The sequence below is a fragment of the Aquarana catesbeiana genome, linkage group LG06 (genome assembly GCF_042186555.1).
Source record: "Aquarana catesbeiana isolate 2022-GZ linkage group LG06, ASM4218655v1, whole genome shotgun sequence".
Classification (NCBI taxonomy): domain Eukaryota; kingdom Metazoa; phylum Chordata; class Amphibia; order Anura; family Ranidae; genus Aquarana; species Aquarana catesbeiana.
This window is the reverse complement of record NC_133329.1, coordinates 343071591-343092027: the sequence shown is the minus strand read 5'-3', so window position 1 is coordinate 343092027 and position 20437 is coordinate 343071591. Positions and strand designations below refer to the sequence as shown.

The 20437-nt window shown below is 43.1% G+C and overlaps 1 protein-coding gene across 2 annotated transcripts in view; it reads right to left on the bottom strand.

Moving 5' to 3' along the window:
• Positions 1-404: 404 nt before the first annotated feature.
• FASTKD1 (FAST kinase domains 1) overlaps positions 405-20437 on the bottom strand; it is an 82173-nt gene continuing 62140 nt past the window's right edge. Inside the window, exons 12-15 of one of the 2 annotated variants that reach the window (XM_073633962.1) lie at positions 10575-10679; positions 7544-7682; positions 7157-7271; positions 405-545 (exon numbers count right to left, since the gene is read on the bottom strand). In XM_073633962.1, coding sequence (XP_073490063.1) covers positions 444-545; positions 7157-7271; positions 7544-7682; positions 10575-10679 — 461 coding nt within the window. In that variant the 3' untranslated portion in view covers positions 405-443. The remainder of the gene's footprint in view (positions 546-7156; positions 7272-7543; positions 7683-10574; positions 10680-20437) is intronic. The other variant, XM_073633963.1, reaches the window with a different exon arrangement.

The window sequence follows — 20437 nt, the reverse complement described above, 5'->3', positions numbered from 1 at the left end:
CACAGAGGTGACACGTGGATGGGAAGGCAGAGGTGACACGTGGACTGGGACACAGAGGCGATATGTCCATATACTGTCATATACATATACTGTCCATATACTACCTTAGCCTGTCCATGATATAACATTTTGGGGGGGCAGCATTTCATTCTTGGACCCAGGCAGCACAATGTCTTGGGCCAGCCCTGACTTTAGTCCAGCCATTACATGTGTTTTGTTTTACAGGAACCACTGTATAACACTGGCTGAACTCCAGTCTGACTAAGATATCTTACAAACAAACAGTATAGGGCTCCCACACCGGTTTTAAGTTTTGGGGACCGCTCCGTGTTAGTACAGATAGGGGCCTCAACCAAACAAGGAATCTCCATATAACCTAGGAAATACACGTCCACAGCAGTTGCTCCATAAAAAACATGTTTTTAATCACAATAAAACATACTTCAGACTGTATACACATTATCTGCAAATATCTTTTTTCTGAGGTAACTTGTCCAGGCAGCCTTTGTTCCAAGATTTGTAACGTTCAATTCATAACTGGGGATCTGGAAATCAAACAAAATGAAAAATTCCTTTAAAGGGCATTATATACATTATGGGAATATACACCAATCAGGCATAATATCAGGACCATTGACAGGTAAAGTAAATAACATTGATTATCTTGTTTGAGCAACTTTGACATGGGCCAAATTGTAATGGCTAGATGATAGGATCGGAGCAACTCCAGAACTGCGAAAAAAGTATATATATAGGAAAAAAATAAACAATAAATGTGCAGAGTGCACCAAAGTCACAGCAACATGTGTGAGAAAATCTAACTAAAATCCTGTAAATTAATCCAATACAAAATCATACATAGTGCAAGATAAATAAAAGTGACATAAAAAGTAATATTGTTGTTTAAAAAACCACTCAAGTGCCCAATATCATAAACAATACATAAAAAATACATATAAATGGGCCAAATGAACTTCTGTGTCCTTCCTGATGTGAATAGTAAAAAAGTGAATAAAAATGTGTTTTGAAAGTGAAAAAATCAAAAAGAGAGTATTAAATATGATGTAAATAAATTAGCATATGTGATGCAATCAAAATCATCCAGTATAAATTGTCCAATGGAGGTATGTCTGACAGGTGTGTAATCCCCAACGAATTTCAATGTTTAGTGTGTCCGTGACTGGCAGGCCCCCTCTTGTGCCCCCACTCACCAGAAAGCCCACTTTTTCACTGTCACAAATAATTTAAGTGTCAATATTTATTTCATTTGTAATGTTTAATATTCTTTAGATATTGCTGTCTGTTTTCACTGAAGGTTTTCCATTGCTACATTGGTGCTTTGTACCCATACGAAAAGATTTTTTTATTTTTATTAATCACAATTTCACCTGTTGTGATATACTAACCGTTTACATTGTGAGTGTATGAATATTGTCTCATAGATCAATTTAGCGCAGCTCCCCCCCCCCTTTTTATTTTTATTTAGGTCTTTCATGTGGCCCTTGCACCTATCCCACAGCTGAGGTGCAACCCCCCAATTATTTTTACACTCCCTTTAAAAAAAATGTTTTGGATCACTTTTATTCCTATTACAAGGAATGTAAACATCCCTTGTAATAGAAAAAAAGCATGACAGGACCACTTTAATGTGAGATCTGGGATCAAAAAAAGATCTCACATTTACACTTAAACGCAAAAGATAAAAAAAAAAATCTTTTTTTTTTCTTTTGGTAAAAAAAAAAAATGTTCCTTTAGGGCCGTTAGGCGGAAGTGACGTTTGACGTCGCTACAGTCCTCCAGGGCAGAGTTGAGTGGGGGCCATCATGCCCTCACTCGACTTCCTGCCCATCAGGCCACAGGACCGGATCGTCTCCGGCAAGCGGCAGAGACGCCCGGGACGCGGCGGGAGAGCACCTCTCCCGTCGCCCATAAAAGTGATCTTGCGGTGAAACTGCAGCAGAGACCACTTTTATACTAAAGCAGACCGATTGCTGTGAATAAAAATACCGGGTTATGGCAGCTATCAGCTGCCATAACAATGGTATTTAACGTCAAAGTAGCGACATAAATTAACCATGGGCGGTCCGGAAGTGGCTAATAGATACAACTGTCCCTTTGACGGCAACCATAATGCTGATGTGGCCCATGATGAAATTGAGTTTGACACCCCTGTATTAGAGATGTACTGCATATTTGTTTTATTTTGCTATAAAACAAGTGCTGTAGAAACAGGTGGACAAAGGACTCAGCTAGCTAGATCAAAAGTGAAATATAGGCCCATGTCTTGGGGGTCCTCCTATCACTAAAAAAGCACAGAAAAATCCAATATTAAATGCCTATTTGTAGTGTTTTCCCTTTGTATAAATTGTATTCACCTGTAATGCACCTCTGAAAAAAAAAAAAAAAAAACTCCAAGGAAAGTGAGTTAAACTTACCTTGTGATGGTGGATCCCCTCCAGTCATCGCATGTCTGTTAGCTCCTTTAGGACCATTTAATACTGTTTTACTGACTGGCTAATGGTGGTTTATTATCTATTTAGCACACATCCATTTGGAAGGCTACATAATACTCCATTGGTGGGGTCCATAAAGTATCTAATTTAATGTGGGGTAAGTTGGCTCTATATCCTGGTTAAATATTTTGATGCGGTTATGACCGCCATCTAGTGGGCTTTACTAATATTACAGGGGAACCATCCAAAACCATTATATGGAGGCTGTATATAGGATCCGCATTATTGGGATGGATTGTCTTATAGCCCACTTTCACAGGATGGTTATAAGAAGTGATATAGAGAAAGATATCCAAACTTTGGGTTATAACTTTATCTTCATAAATATTAAGAGGGATGAGTTTCGAATTGTAGCTATGTTTTAATAGATCCAACTATCTAGGGAAAGCCAGCACCCTGTATCTGAAGATTTTGACCAGGCCTATTTGGCTTGCTAAACTATTTATTCTTCAATACACTATTCCTAAGTGTTGTAGCTAGATATCAGGCTTCTTCAAATACAGACATACAAGGAAGTTTATGTCATTATTTGATATCCATACCAAGCAGGTCTGCTTACATGTTATATGTAATTTGTAAATGGATTCTCACTAGGGCTGGGAGATTTTCCAAAAAAAAAAAACTTGATTCACGATTCGAATCGATTTTTTTTTTTTTGACACCGCGCCGGTCCAAAGGAGCAGCGGGCAGGAGCGTCCGGCCTCGCGGACTAGGCCGAAGCCACGGCCTCACCTAAAAACTCCTGCCCGCAGCTCCTCAGGATCGGCGCGGTGAAAAAAAAAAAAAAAAATCTAAAAAAATCGATTTGCTTAAATTTTGAATCGGTTTGACCTCTCAACTCGATTCAAGATTTAAATCGATTTTTTCCCCAGCCCTAATTCTCATATGATCTTTTATGTTTAGTACATAGTTACCTGCCTACATGATCCTCACCCAGTCCTGAAAAAGCAAATTGAGAAGCACATTGACTTGAGGGGAGCCACCATCACAGGGCCATATGATAATTGACCATTATACTAGCTAAATACTTACCGTATATACTCGTGTATAAGTCGAAGTTTTCAGCCCCTTTTTTGGGGCTGAAAGTGCCCCCCTCGACTTATACACGAGTCACCGCCGTCTGCCTACATGATCAGCATGTCATGCAGGCAGACGGCGGCCAGCGTGTACTGCATACGACTCGGCAGCGGCTCTCGGCTCTCACAGTTCAAAAGCCACTCCTCCTCATCTGTGATAGGCAGTCAGTGTACAGCCTATCACGGACATTCTCTCATCCTCGTCCGTGGTATGAGGATGAGAGAATGTCTGCGATAGGCTGACCGCTGACTGCTGGTTAATGGAGTTTTCTGCCTATCATGGATGAGGAGGCACGGCTTTTGAACAGTGAATGGCCGCCGAATAAAAATAGTGACTGCTGATCGATGCAGAGCGGCACACAGAGGCATGCACAGAACACAGGTAGGATGCACACAGACACATACACAGGACCATATACACATGACACATGCACACGTACACAGGACACAGGTACATATACACATGACACATGCACATATACACATGACACAGGTACAGGACACATGCACATATACACAGGACATGGGTAGAGGACACATGACACATATACGCAGGTACATGACACATGCACATATACACAGGTATATATACACGACACAGGTACAGGACACATGCACATATACACAGGACACAGATACAGGACACATGACATATGCATATATACACAGGACACAGGTACATGGCACATGCACATATACACAGGACACAGGTATGGGACACATGACACATGCACATATACACAGGACACAGGTATGGGACACATGACACATGCACATATACACAGGACACAGGTACATGACACATGCACATAGACACATGACACATGCACAGGACACAGGGAGGTATACAGCTGCAGATGGGCATTGTTGACCCTCTTTTTCCACTTACAGTAGCTGCTGCATTTCTCACCCTCGTCTTATACTCGGGTCAATAATTTTTTCCCATTTTTTGGTGGTTAATTAGGGCCTCGACTCGGATCGACTTATACTCGAGTATTTACGGTATATTGTGTATAGTATACACTGTGCTGCAGGGTAGTAGATACACAATATGACTTCGTTTTGGATTCTAACTATGATGGAATAAAATATTGTCTTAATATGTATGTGTTCTTATTCTGTACCAGTAAAGTCTGATCAAAAAAATGTTTTTCTATGTTAAAGTGTATAATTACACTTTGCTCCTCCCCACATAACATTATAGTATGCAGCAGCCAGTAAAGGAGAGAAGGGGGGGGGGGTACTAGAGTGTCATTAGAGTGACAGCTCTGAATCTAGGGGGTGCTACTGACATCAGATGCAAGATGGTGGCACCCAGCAGCAGTCTCAGAGCTTTTAGATGTCCACACAGGGGAGGCTTTTACAGGTAAATAACATTCAGAAAATACTGTATATTAAATGCATTTATAATCTAATGAAAAGATTGTTGTTGAAAGGAATGGCTGGGTGACAGAGTCTCTTTAATCACTTCCCGCCCAAGGACGTCATATGACGTCCTGGATTTTCAGTGGGAATATCTGAATGATGGGTGCAGCTACAGGCATCATTCGGATATCCTTGTTTTCAGCTGCCGATTCTCTGCACCAAAAGAATGATCATAGCGGCAGTTCCGCTGCTTGATCGTTCTTACAGGTGACGGGAGGGGACATCCCCCCCCCCTCCCACCGCCATCCAATGCTTCTCCGGGCTCTCCCATGCCATCAGAGACCCGGAGAAAGAATCGGCTGCCAACGGATGACGAGCATAGAGATGACCAGTGACCAAATGGTCACTGGTCATCTCTATGACCATTGGAGGCCCGGGCGTGACGTTATGACGTCATGTCTGGGCCGCGGATGTAAACAAAGCCCCGATCGCGGCTGGTAAGCATGAGATCGTGGATTTTTTTTCCCGATCTCATGCCTTCCAGCCTGGAGGAGAGATGTAAGGGCTTATTCACCCCGCATCTCTCCATAAAGAGGACCTGTCACAAATGATTCCTATTACAAGGGATGTTTACATTCATTGTAATAGGAATAAAAGTGATTAAAAAAAATGTTGTAAAAGAAAGTAAAATAAAAAAAAAAAAAATGTAAAAACGCCCCCTGTCCCCAGTAGCTTGCGCTAAGAAGGGAACGCACACGTTAGTCCCACCCACATATGTAAACGCCGTTCAAACCACACATGTGAGGTATCGCCGTGAGCGTTGGAGCATGAGCAACAATTCTAGCACTAGACCTTCTCTGTAACTCTAAACATGTAACCTGTAAAAAATTTTAAAGCTTCGCCTATGGAGATTTTTAAGTACTGAAGTTTGGCGTCATTCCACGAGTGTGCGCAATTTTAAAGCGTGACATGTTGGGTATCTATTTACTTGGCGTAACATCGTCTTTCACATTATATTAAAAAATTGGGCTCACTTTACTGTTTTGCTATTTTTTAAATCATGAAACTGTTTTTTTTCCAAAAAAAACACGTTTGAAAAATTGTTGCGCAAATACCGTGTGAGATAAAAAGTTGCAATGACCGCCATTTTATTCCCTAGGGTGTCTGCTAAAAAAATTATGTAGAATGTTTGGGGGTTCTGAGTAATTTTCTAGGAAAAAAAATTATGATTTTTACATGTAGGAGAGGAGTGCCAGAATAGGCCCGGTATGGAAGTGGTTAAAGTGAACTTACAATTAAAAAAAAAAAAAAAACCTTCAGGTCTACAGCTTGCATCTTTCAATTTAAATACTTACATATCTCCTATAACGTGCCCCCTCCAGGGTATGTCCAGGAAATATTTACCAGTCTCCTGAAATGGGGTTCCCCGAGGGTCCATCCAACTACCTAATAGAATGGACCCCCAGGGGCTATTACAGCAAATACTTATCTCTATGAATGAGGTGCCACAGGGTCCATCCTGATGGTCTAATCTTTTTACTTTAGGTCCACTTTAAATTTCACGGTGTCGGCCACTGATCAGCATAATTGATTAGGCACATTTATGAATGAAATCCCCCTATAATGTGCAATAACATTATTGTAATTTCACCAGTCATATTGCTTTTTTGCACTCTTAAAGGGGTTGTAAAGTCTCATGGTTTTTCACCTTAATGCATTAAGGTGAAAAACCTTCTGTGCTTCAGCTGCCCCCCAGATCCTCCCCACCCATTTTTTCTTACCTGACCCCGTTTGTTCCAGCGACGAGCACGAGCCCAGCAGCTCCAGCCTCTGTCTCAGGTCCCTTATTGGATAGATTGATAGCAGCAGGAGCCATTGGCTTCCGCTGCTGTAAATCAAATCCAGTGACACGGGAGCCCGGGGGCGGGGCAGAGTCCTGCTGTCTCTGTCAATGGACACAGCAGCGGGACTCGTGAGCGCTCCCGCACGGGTGCCCCCATGGAATGCGGGGGCACCCCATGAGGAGGGGGAGCCAGGAGTGCAGCCGGAGCACCCTAGAAAAGGAGGAACGGGGCTGCTCTGTGCAAAACCATTGCAGGTAGGTATGACATGTTTGTTATTTAAAAAAAAAAAAAAAAAAAAACAGAACCTTTACAATTGCTTTAAAGGAACTCTTAAAAATGTCCATAATATTATTTTTACCTGAATGACGCGGTATCCCAATATCTCCAGATGTCTTTTCTTCATTGCAAATAGACCTTTTACATGGGGAGAATTCCTAAGCAATGCCCAAGGATGGAGAAAATCTACAGCAACCCTACATTAATGAAAGAAAGGTTTAACAATAAGCCATCTAAACTTGTTCAGTATAACCAAGATATGAAGGTAATAAAAAAAACAGAATGTTGTAGAGGCCACTGTCCAGGAGTGATCAGACATACCCACTTTAGATTTAGGTGGCTATAGTCTACCAGCCAAATTCTGTGCAGAGTAAAAAGGGGTTTGCAACCCCTTTCAAACCTAATGAATGAAAATGGTGAAATTCAATTACTAATCTGTAAACAGCTCAACCCCTTAGCTATGACTGACCTTTGAGCACCTGCCGGTAATGGCTTATTTTCCTGTAAGTGACTGTCAGATTCACACATCGATGGTAAGTAAGATGGCAAAACATCCTCTTGTACATATGCAATGGGGTTTCTCTCTTTATCTAGAATGTATTCAAAATCTGCAGAGAAAAATCACAATTAGAAATGTAATTATCGGTAGCACTAAAGGAAACCTGCGCTTAGGCTCGATTCACACCTATGCATGTTGCTTTTGAGCGTTTTTGGAGGTTTTTTTTTCATGCTTGCCGCGTTTTTGAGCCGCGTTTTTGCCGCGTTTTTGCCGCGATTTTGCCGCGATTTTGCCGCGATTTGCGTTTTGCGTTTTTTTTTTTTTTTTTTTCATTTTTTTTTACAGTCTTACAAAAAAATTACAAAAAAAAAAAAAAAACGGCAAAAACGCATCAAAAACGCTGCAAAAAAGGTGCACTTGCGTTTTTGATGCTTGTCCATTGAAAACCATTACATGCAAAACGCTGCATTTTGCATGAGAAAAAGTCCCCGACCCTTTCCAAAAACGCGGAGATACAAAAAAGCATTGATGTGAACATGTTCCATAGGAACCCATGTTAAAAAATTCCCGTGCATTTCTGCAAAATGCAAAATGCATCAAAAAACGCGCTAGTGTGAATGGGGCCTAAGAGAAATATCAAGGTATTCTATACAAATATACCATGCCTGGCTGTCTCTGGCTTCACTACTTCCTTTGTGTCTGACCCCATTTACATAAGCAAATGAGATGGTCAGAGCAAAGTCAGCAATAGAAGCCGACCTTATCACTTCAATACCGGTTTCTTTTAAGCTGGCAATGCTTGCATCATCCAGGCTTCCAACCTGATTTGGATGTATTACCAATACTTATTAGTGTCATCAATATAAGGATTTAAGACAGTATGACCACAATTTGAGGGTCGGACAAAATGAAAACTGCATTTAGGTCACAAATGAAAGCAGATGTGATCATTTTCCCTCCCCTCACATTAATATGTAGGCAGAAAATAGTGAGATGTAATAATCAAATTTCCAATTTATTTTTTGCCTGAACACACTACATGGCCAAAAGTGTGTGCACACCTAGCATATGAACTAATTCGACATTCCATTCCAAAACCTTTGACATTAAAACTGAGTGGACCAATTTTGGGTTAATGCCTGTAAGGGTATATATCCAGTAACCAAAATGGCGGAAAGTGAGCTTCCTGAGGACAACCAATCAGATGAAAACGCGTTGAAGCTATACCCGCATCATCGTGACGTAACTACCACTGACTCCATCTTTGGACGGGAACCCGAGCCGTACTTCCCAGTAAGGAAGCGGTACGGTGGGCCCCGCTTACAAACAACCAATGCTGTACACACCAGGTGCCAGGTTCTAACCGGCACTAATACAAGTGAGTGTATTCCTTACCTTTTGTCTAATAAATTGTAAAAAACGGTTTTACACTACAGGTTTTCAACATTAAGCAAACCTAATACAAGAGATACTGGATTTAATGGGCACATGCCCCACAAGTGCATCTGACCATACTAGTGATAGTTAGTCATATACATCTGGTGAGTGCAAATCCATGTGGGGCATGGTATGCACTAGTGGAATCAAGCACCAAGTTTAACTTTTATACAGAGCACCCGCACTTGCACAATGGGTATACGTGAGTGGGACTTTATATATTGTTTTATCATTTTTGTTCACATTTCTATTAGATCTCAAGCACTTTATATGGCATGTATATTTGTTAATCACATGAAATGGTATCCATGACAAGCACGGTAAACTACTGAATATTATGTAAGTTGTGTTAACACTGGTACACAATAGAACTACAGCTGTCAATTTTTGGAGGCCGCTTTTTTAGAGCATTAATTCTCAGGGCACAATTCACCCATATCCTAGGCGCTGAACCAAAACATTTTTTCATTAATATGGAGTTGGCCTCCACTTTGCAGCTATAACAAGCAGCCTTTACTCTTCTGGGAAGGCTTTCCACAAGATTTTGGAGGGTGCCTGTGGGATCATCTGCCCATTCAGCCAAAAGAGCATCTGTGAGGTCTGGACGTGAAGATCTGGCTTGGTGTTCAAATTCATCCCAAAGGTGTTCAAGGGGGTGGAGGTTGGGCTCTGTGCAGGCCACTTGAGCTCCTTCACACCAAACTGGATCGCAATAATGCTGGAAAAGAAAAAAGGACCTTCCCCAGACTGTTGTCACAAGACTGGAAGCATTAAATTGTCTAAAATGTCTTTGTATAGTGTAGCATTAACTGCGCACTTCAAGGGAAACACCTGAACTCAATCATTTGGAGGGGTGTTCACATACTTTTGGCCAGACGCGTAGCTTGAAGCTTGTGGGCCCCAATGCAAAAGTTGACTGGCCTATGCTTCAGTTATAAAAATGAGCACTTTGAGTGGTCGGTACTGATCGCTCACTGCGTTCATTCAGAAAAGGAAGGGGCCGATAAATTACATATTTGACGCCCCCTTCCTCTGCTCTCCATCCTGAAACATTCCCCGCAGCAGCTGGCAAAGCTGCGGACTGCGGAGGGGCACACAGGTTCCAGCGGCTGCAGGAGGAAATGAAGGGCATTGGTTCCTCTGTATGCCACCCCCTGCACCCCTTCTAGCCAGGTGTAGAACCAAATGTAACAGGGGAGCTTCACAGGCCCACTGGAGCATGGGGCCGGGTTGCAATTGCTACCCGTGACCCCTATAGCTATGCCAGTGCTTTTGGCTATACAGTATATCTATATGCAGTTCTGTCTGTTCTGCAGAGGGTCACAAATCAGTTATCCAGGCAGTCAGATGTACTGGACATATCTCCATGCAACTATCCATGGAAGCAAAATGGCAAGAACCCCGTTTGTGAACCGATTTGCTCATTGGTCAGACAAAAGGAGTCACTGGCTCCCCATAATTCTACCATGTATCCATTTTTATCTATAGGTATGTATGATGTAATGATTAATGTAATGGTATAGATTATAAAGAAAATTAAATAAATCCCATTCCTGCAGCTTACCTATAGAGTACGAGTATGGTATCCTCACAGACATTTTTGTATAATCTGTGCCCCCAAATATTTCTTTGAGTAGCTGATGAATCTGCTGATGAGTCACACTTTTCTCTGTAGGATGAGATTGTAGGTCAGTGTTAAAGAGGAGCTGAAATGTGGAAGCTGTGCCCAAAAACATGCAGGCAGAAGGCAAAGGACCAAGTCACCAGTACTGAAGTCTCCCTGTAGCTGATCTTTTCCCCTTTACTGACTTACATAGGCAGCTCACAATCACATACCAGAAAGTGCAGGGCTATTTTTCAGGTGGAATCACAGACAAAAAGGTACATTTTCAGGGCACAAATAACATTTCTACATGTTCCCTACAACAAAGCAAATCTTCACTTTTTGAGTTCAGTTATATTTTTATGCATGGTTAGATTTTTTTTAGGTTTCACAATGTAACTTGCAGAAAAATGACACATGCACCAACATTATTGATATGTTTATTATACTATATCTGTTGTATTTGGAGGTCTCCTCACTTCTTGGCGCTGGTAGCTTATGTTCTCATTGTGGCTGAGAGCTCTTAAAAGCAACATTCAGCATCAATTTCATATTCAGTGTTGTTGCTAATTTGGTAAGAAGACATATATTTAAAGTGTATATAAACCTGAAATAGAGAAGTTAACCAATTTCTATATAAATATTTAGTAAGCCATCTAAAATAATGTATGCAATATACACCAATCAGTCATGACATTATGACCACTGACAGGTGCGGTGAACAACATTAATTACCGGTATCTTGCTACAATGGCATCTGAAAGTAGGTGGGATATATTAGGCAGCAAGAGAACATGTTGTTCCTTGAAGTTGATGTGTTGAAAGCAAAAAATGGGCACGTGTAAGGATTTGAGCAGGGGCCAAATTGTAATGGCTAGATGAATGCGTCAGCGCAACTCCAAAACTGCAGCTCTTGTGGGATGTTCCCAGGGAGGATAAAAATTGATGATTTTAAAAAAATAAAATAAAACATAATCTGATTTTTTTTGGATTTAAATCAGATTTTTTTTTTTTTTTTTATCAAATTTATTTTAATAAAATGTTTTTGGAGTAAAAATCTATCCAAGGATAGTTTTCTATTTAAGATACATTAATAATTTCGTTTATTCAGCATGAAATGGAGCTTAGTTACGCATGAGGCTGTATATTCTGCAATATTTACATTTTTGGTAAACTCATTCAATGAATCCAAGCTCTGCAAGCTGAGATAACATGCACTGGCAATGTTATTGTTTTTTTTTTTTTAATCAAAAGTAACTTTTATTGAGCATATAAGAAAGGATAGAGTAAGATACGGATATGTTTAGTGCAACATGCACTACATTTACGGATCAGTCCAAATGACATGTATTGCATACAAAACATTAAAGATTATATAATACTTTCACTGTATTTAGGCGGTTAGCCGGTTATGTAAGGTGTCAAATTTACACAGACTGGTGTAGCCTGTTTAGTAGGATATGTCCAAAAGTGAGGGAGCCAGATGAAAGGTAGGTGGGAGCAACCCAAGCAGCCTATACGCTGGTCGAGGTGTCCCCAATCCATCTATCCCAGATTTTGTAAAATTTGTCTGGGCAACCCCTATGTATATATATTATCTTTTTATACGGTAAAGTAGCATTGACTGCTCTGATCCACTGTTGTAGGGTGGGGGGGATCCCCCTTAGCCATGTTTTGGCAATCTGTAGTCTGGCTAGGAATAACGTTTCTTGTAGCAGAGTATTTAAGTATTTTTCACTTTCAGAGAGCGAAAGGAGTCCTAACAAACATTGGCGGGGGCATAAGGTTATTGGAGATCCCATGCGGTCGTGTAGGAACTGTACCACTTGAGTCCAGAACCCGCGCATGGAGGGACAGGACCACATTAGATGAAAGAAGGGAGCTGTGCAATGTCCACAGTTCGGGCAGTTTGGGTTGTGATCGTGTTTGTATTTAGATATGCGACTAGGGGTTAAGTATGATCTATGGAGCATATATAGATGGGAGAGACGATCGGAAAGTTTAGGAGAGACTGCTTTGCAATTGGCAAGGGCCTCCTCCCAGTCCTCATCCGTCAGGCTGCCCAGGTCTGATTCCCAGCGCAGCTTTAGCTGGTGAGCAACCGCATCAGCAGCAGGTCTCATAAGATAGGTATAGAATTGGGAAATCAATTTTTTGGAGTCCCTTCCCATAATTATATCCACTGGAAGCGGGATCTCGAGGACTGGGATGAGGTTGCCGAACTGCGTGTTGAGCCCATGTCGGATTTGGAGGTAACGAAAGAGCATGCGATTTGATAAGGCAAATTCATCTTTAAGTGCTTGGAAGGGTTTGACCATTCCATGAGCTACAACTTGTGCTAGGTATATGATGCCCTTGGAAACCCAAAGTTTGCGGTCGGGAAGAGAGGTGAGTTCAGGGAGGTTAGGATTATCCCATAAGGGGGTGTGGGAATGCGGAGAGGGTGCTTGACCAATGCGCATGGCTGCATGCCAGACCTTACTATGATGTGCTAGCATTGGTCCCCCAGTGTTGGTGTGAGTTGAGTCGCGAGGGTCGCAGAAGAGAATTTGAAAAGGGTGTGAGATCTTGCCAGAGGACTGTGGGCATACCATTTGAGTATATCGGACGTTATCTGTGTGATTGATGTGAAAAAAGTGGGACAGTTGAGCTGCTATGTAGTAGATGTATAGATCGGGGAGTGCAGTGCCTCCTAAGTCAGTTGGACACTTCAGGACTTTCCATGACAATTTGTGGCGGGAGGGTCCCCATACAAAAGTATTGAGGATGGACTCCATTGCTTTGAATATGCGTTGGGGGAGGTGGACTGGGGACTGCCAGAATATATAAAGTAATTTAGGGAGGAGAATCATTTTTACGAGATTAATGCGACCCATGACCCCAAGGGGGAGCCTGGACCATACCTGCGTTTTGAGTTTAAGAATGCAGAATAGTGGTTCAATATTGAGTACTATATAATCGGTGATTGAGCGGGATATGTGTATACCTAAGTATTTAATAACGCTTGCTCTAACTAGTGGGAGGGCGGCCTGTTCGGACGTAGGGGCACCCAGGTCTAGAGGGAGGATTTGAGATTTAGCCCAGTTTATCTGGAGCCCAGAATATGTGCCAAATGTTGTGATTACCTGCAGAGCCGCCTGAAGTGAGGGACCTGTGTCGGCTAGGTATAGAAGCATATCATCAGCATAGAGACTTATCACCTCAGTTAAGTCACCGATGCGAAGACCCTTGATATCTGGATGGGACCTAAGTGTTATCGCAAGGGGTTCGACTGCCAGGGCATATAGCATGGGTGAGATAGGACAGCCCTGTCTCGTACCGCGCGATAATGGAAAGGAGGGGGATATTCTGCCATTCACCTGAATACGTGCTGTGGGAGCATAGTAAATTAGCTGAAGCCATTTTATAAACTTTGGGCCGAAGCCAAATCTTGTGAGGCATTCCCACAGATAGTTCCACTCTACTGAGTCGAACGCTTTAGCAGCGTCGAGACTGACCACTGCTCTACTGCCAATGTGTGTGTGCTGGGTTTGGAGATTCATGTGGAGCCGCCTGAGGTTAAAGGCTGTGTTCTTATCCGGCATAAAGCCTGTCTGGTCGGGGTGTATTAGGCTGGAAATAACCTTGTTGAGACGTAGGGCTAGGATTTTAGCGAGAATTTTGACATCGAGTTGGAGAAGGGATATGGGCCTATATGATTCAGGGAGTGAGGGATCTTTTCCTGGTTTGGGAATAAGGACTATGAGGGCTTCATTCATGGATTTTGGAAGGGTGTTGGTATCAAATATATGATTGTATAGTTTACTTAGTCTAGGAATCAGGGTGTCAGCAAATTGCTTGTAAAACTCAAGGGGTAGTCCGTCGGAGCCAGGGGCTTTGGATGTAGGAAGAAGGGACAAAGCTTCTGTAATGCATTCTACGGTTATGGGTGCTTCCAGCTGGGCAATTTGTGGTGGCGAGAGTGTAGGGAAGTCTATGGTTTGTAGGAATTCTATCAGCTCAGCTTGGGTACGGTGGGAAGTGGATGTGTATACCTTTGAGTAAAAAGACCTAAACTCCTCAGCGACCTGATCGGGGTCAGTAATTGTGGCCCCGGAGGCCGACTGAAGAGAAACTACCACCGGGGTTTTGTGTTCAAGATGTGCCATATAAGCAAGGAGCCTACCAGCTCTCTCTCCGTGTTCGTAAACACGTTGCTTGTTGAAGAAGATGCCTTGTTTGGCCTTTTCAAAGTGTAGCTGGTTTGTGAGTTTGGACTGTTTGTGCACCTGAGAGGCATTCATAGCCGAGGGGTTGTTTTGGAAAGCCTGCTCTAGAGTTTGGAGGTGTTCCTCCGCCTGTCGCACAAGATGCCTGGATGTGATCTTGTGCCGGTTAATACGTGTGGAGAGAATCATGCGAGCGTGTACCTTAAAAGCCTCCCATGTGGACCCAGTCAGAGCAGTGCCATCATTCGTGTGGAAGAAGTGCTCCCACTCGCGCTGGAGATCGTCCAATCCAGGGAGGATGGTTAGCCAAAACGGGTTTAGTCTCCAGACCCGAGTGGTGGAAGGAGACGGCATCTGCAGCTTGATCCAATAGGGAGAGTGGTCAGATAACACCCTGGCATCAAATCCCGCATCTGTCAGGTGAAGGAGGAGGGAGGGGGTAAGGAAAGTGTAATCTATGCGGGACATTGATGATTTAGAGGGGGTAAAACATGAGAAGCGTTATTGTGTAGGGTGTAGGTGCCTCCAAGTGTCTGTAAGGGCGAACTCTCTGAGAAATTTCCCGAACCTGGTGACGTGAGTGGTAGGAGGCATAGGATTAGCTAGACTAATCCTGTCAAGATGCAGGGTTATAACTGCATTGAAGTCCCCTGTCCATATTGCGGGGACTGAAGGGTACTGAGCCATGAAATCTACGCCCATCTGTAGTATTGTAAACTGGAATGGGGGAGGGATGTAGAAGGCCAGGAGCAGAAATTCCAACCCCCCCACAGTAACATGCAAAAACAGTGAGCGACCCTGCGGGTCAGACTGCAGGTGATGGAGCTGAAATTGCACTGTCTTAACAACCAGGATTGCAATTCCGCAGGAGTTAGAGGTGTGGGGGGCCTGGTACATCCAGCCCACCCACGGTTTTTTGAGGCACATTTGTTTCTGGCCCGCAAGGTGAGTTTCAACAAGGATTGAAATCTCTGCTCTCTGCGATTTTAAGTGTGAAAGAACCGCAGTCCGTTTGGCTCCATCACCCAGTCCCCGGACATTCCAGGTCAGTATTTTAAGCGTGGCCATATCATTGTAGTGAAGACAGGGAAATGCAGCCTGATCCCCAAGAGGTCGCAGAAGATGCACAGCGTAACAAGCCTCAAAAAACAGTAATAATAACTAGTCATGTATATTAGAGTGTGGAGCACCTCTGGAGCGCAGTTAGCAGCAGAGGGGCCCCACGTCTGTATCCATGAAGCCGCCGCATGCCGGTGACCGTCTCCCCCCGCCCGTGGGCATGGGGAGGGGGTCACGTTAAACATTACCAACCTCAACCACAAGAAATTTTCAGGAGTATACATGTCATTTATCAATGTGGACTTAACTTTAAACGGATGAGAAAAAATTAAAACATAGAAATGAACAAAATAAAACAAAACTGGGTCTGCATATACACTGATCCAGCAGGGCAGACTTGACTCACTGCTCTCCCACGAAACTAGGGAGGCAGAGGCTGGACAGGGAAACATTCGTAGGGGGGTGAAAAACACTGGTGGCGGGTGTACCACAGTCTTGGTGCGACCAACGAGGTCGGGAGGGGGCGAACAAACTGAAGAGTGCATGGTGGTGCGGGGGGTGCCGTCCAGCTCTCGGGTGTCGGGTGCATGTGCCCGCTCGAGACCATCAGGTTGAGCTCAATAGGGGATGGGACAAAAAACTGGCAATGTATTTCCAGGAATAGCAATAGGGGGGTTCATGCCAATAACGAGCTTGTGGGATAATACAGATTGTTACTCACAGTTCCAGGAGATAACAGGATGCGGCGGGAGTACAACGTGAGAGGAATGTACAGCGCCATGTCCGGGTACAAATAGCCAGTAGATTTGGTGCAGATCACTAGGGGTTGCTTAAGCCGGGTCCGCGTCGGGTTCACCTTGATGCTCCAGCCAGGAGATAACAGCTTGAGGGTCTTCAAAAAATTGGGCTTTTCCTTCATGTATCACGCGGAGGCGCGCAGGAAAGAGCATCGCATATTTAATGTGGTGTATGCGGAGTTGACGTTTCGCCTCGGTAAAGCGCGCCCTTTTCTTCTGTACCTCGGCAGAAAAATCCGGGTATACCGCCACCGTGACATTTCCTAGAGGGATGTTGCCTCTTTCCCGGGTGAGCCGAAGTACTGTGTCCCGGTCGCGATAGTTCAGTAGCTTAGCTATAAAGGTTCTCGGTGGGGCTCCTACAGGTGGAGGCCTTGCCGCCAGGCGGTGGGCTCGCTCGACCACAAATGTGGAGGAGAAGGCCTCCCTACCGAAGGTTTTGATGAGGAGATTTTCCAGGAAAGTAGGGGGGTCAGTGCCTTCGGACTTTTCTGGTAACCCCACAAAACGGAGGTTGCACCTCCTGAGACGGTTCTCCATTTCGTCTTGTTTAGAGAGAACCATACTCAGCTGATGTTGCATTTGCTCAGTGGAGATTTGAAGGGGGTGTATGTCGTCCTCCACGAGTCCCACCCGGCGCTCCGTTTCAGATACACGGTCCCGCAGTTTCTGAACATCTTGCCGGATTAAGGAGATATCAATTTTCACCTCCTCAATTCTAGAGGTGAGTGTAGACTGGCAGAGAGCGATAGCTTCCAGGACCTTGGCGGTGTCGCTGGATGTGTGTTCGTCGGGAGCAGGGGATTGAGCTGCGCCATCTTCCTCCCCCGGGTCCCGCTCGCCGTGGCGGTATTGAGCCAGCCTGGCCGCAGCGCCGGTTCTTTTTGGAGGAGACATGCCCGAGTGTGGTTAGGTGAGCAGGGCAGAAGGATTGAGTCGTTCGTGGAGGGTATATCCCTACAGGATCAGTAAATAGGATAAGTCCCGAGCGGAGCTCTCACAGCACACGTCTCACTCCATGCAGCTCCAGACCACGCCCCGGCGGCAATGTTATTGTTTTAATTAAATAAAAGAATTTGAGTAGTTCAACTATGTGTGATTAACCTAAAATCAGTTCTGATATTGCCGTTTTACTAACCTGACAGCTTATTATTCTAAATAGGAAACCTTCATTTTGTTTGCAAATATTAAAGATTCTAACTACCAGCAAGAGTAAGTCCTTACATTTAAAGAGCACCTGTCATTTCAGATCCATCATGGCAGCGCCTGTTAGCGGACATCCGCGTCCCTCACCTTGTTGTGTCCCTGACGCATCACCAGCCGTCCATTCAAGTGAACAGGACTGTTTTAAATTGGCTTGATTTAAATCAAATCCACCCTGGATGTTCCCAGCGTGCAGTGGTCAGGACCCAACAAAAGTGGTCCAAGGAAGGAAAACCACAGAACAGGCGACAGGGTCATGGGCAGCCAAGACCCATTGATGCACACAGAAGTGAAGGCTGGCCTCTGTTGTCTGCTTGTTGAGAAGAGCTACTGTAGCTTCAATTGCTGAAAAAGTTGTCAAAAGATACAAATGTTTTGGCTTAAAAGGCCAAGTTCACCTTCCCTCCGCCCCCCCTGGACTGACAGCTAGCAGAGATCTTCTCCCCCATCCCTGCTAGCTGTCACAACTTTGAAAAAATGCAGCCGCGTCACTGATTCACAGTGTTCTGTGAATGGAAAACTACAAGTCCTGACAGCCTTTGTGGCTGTTGGCTTGTGCTTTTCAATGAACTACCAGGACGCTGCGGAGCACTGTGGTAGTTAATTGAGCCTTCCTGTCAGATTGTATCTGCTTGCCCGTACGATGGGACAGGCACACAGATACAATGACAGATCTGCATGAGACCTGCTGATCTCTGGTGCAATGCTTTAGAAAAAATAAAAATAAATGCACTTTTTTTACCTACAAAAAAAAAATGTGCACTTATTATTTTTTGTTATAAGTTGAACTTATACTTTAAAATAAAAAAGATGTTATACAGTGGATATAAAAAGTCTACATACCCCTGTCAAAATGTCAGGTTTCTGTGATGTAAAGAAAATGAGACAAAGATAAATAATTTCAGAACTTTTTCCACCTTTAATGTGACCTATAAACTGTACAGTTGAACAACAAACTGAAATCTTTTAGGTGGAGGGAAGTAAAAATAAAAAACTAAAATAATATGGTTGCACAAGTAAGCACACCCTTAAACTAATATTTTGTTAAAGCACCTAAAGCTAAAAAAACGTGATGTTCGTTATTGGGCAAGACAAACCAGAATGGTCATATGGGAGTCAAAATGCGCAATAAAGTTTTAATAAAGTTTTAATAAAACGTGTCTCCACTAAAAAAATGAAGATAAACACAATAGAACTGTATATAGGGATATAGATGTGTCTGTAGACCCAAACAGACCTAGATAGTGCAAAAGAAGCCCTTAAAAGTCCAAAGACTATAAAGGGATATATGTATATGTGAAAAATATTCCACAAAAAATTGTAAGAAAATTGAGTGTGAAAAAATATAGGTGCAGAAAGAATTAAAGTATAACTACCAAGAAAATACCTTAATGTGCTATACATTCAAATAAATAAAAATCAACATATACACCGCAATCTAAAAACAGTATATATGGAGTTCATTAAGTGTTCACAAAACGTGCATCAAAGGTTGATGTAAGCTTGACTTGTGGAGCCTTCCACAGAGTATATCAATCATCCATGGCTGGGACAAACTCTGGAATGGTGTACTGCCCAGGTGCCCAAGCATATGAAAACAGGTTAAACACCCTTACCAGAACAGGTGGACTCACTAGCCGTACGGCTGAGAGTCTGACAGGCTTGTAGGGGGTGGCCCAAGACGGTTGTCCTGGAGCGAACAGATCTGATTCCACGTCCGGACTTGAAAATAAGGTGGCCGCACCACTCACCAATCACCTACTCGGTGTCATCCTGCATTGGGATCTCCACAGTAGAGGGTTGTATAGTAATTGGTAGATCGAATCCTCAGGCCGGCATAAAAGAGGTATAACCCTTAAGGTAAAAAATAAAAAGAATTTCTCCACAAAGTGTGAAACTGCGTCAAAAAAGAATTTTTAATAAAAAATTCAAATAAAAACACTCTGGCTCCTAAGACAATAAAGGACCAGGTGTACACAGATAATATAAAAGCGCTTACAAGAGTCGTGGCATAACAGGCATATCAAAACCCGACGCGTTTCGTCCGCATGGACTTCAACTGGGGTATATGCCTGTTCTCCACTGGTATGCCTATATATATATATATATATATATATATATATATATATATATATATATATATAAAAAAATGATAACAAACCTTAAACAGCTGTTTGCGCCATGTGAAGCGCAACTTCCGGGTTTGTAAAGATGGCGTCGATGGGTGTGTCTACAGAAATCAATGATCCAATTAAAACAAGGACAGCCAAGCCTCGGTCTGGCCAACCTGTGGTTTGTTCCACACTGGAGGGGTGAATCTCTTAAGAGGGGGGTTTCTAAATTGGAGACCTTCTGGATACACCAGCTTAAATGTTGTTTGCCACATGGCCTCAATATTGATTGGGATATAAATGCATTTATTAACCAATCTTAGACTACTCTCTTACCTCCTCTGTCTTCTGGTCCCCGGTGGTCTATCAAGGGGAAGGATCGCTGATTTTGTGTATTATTATTTTTTGACCCAGTGGCTATATGTCTTTTCTGTAATAATTCCAGT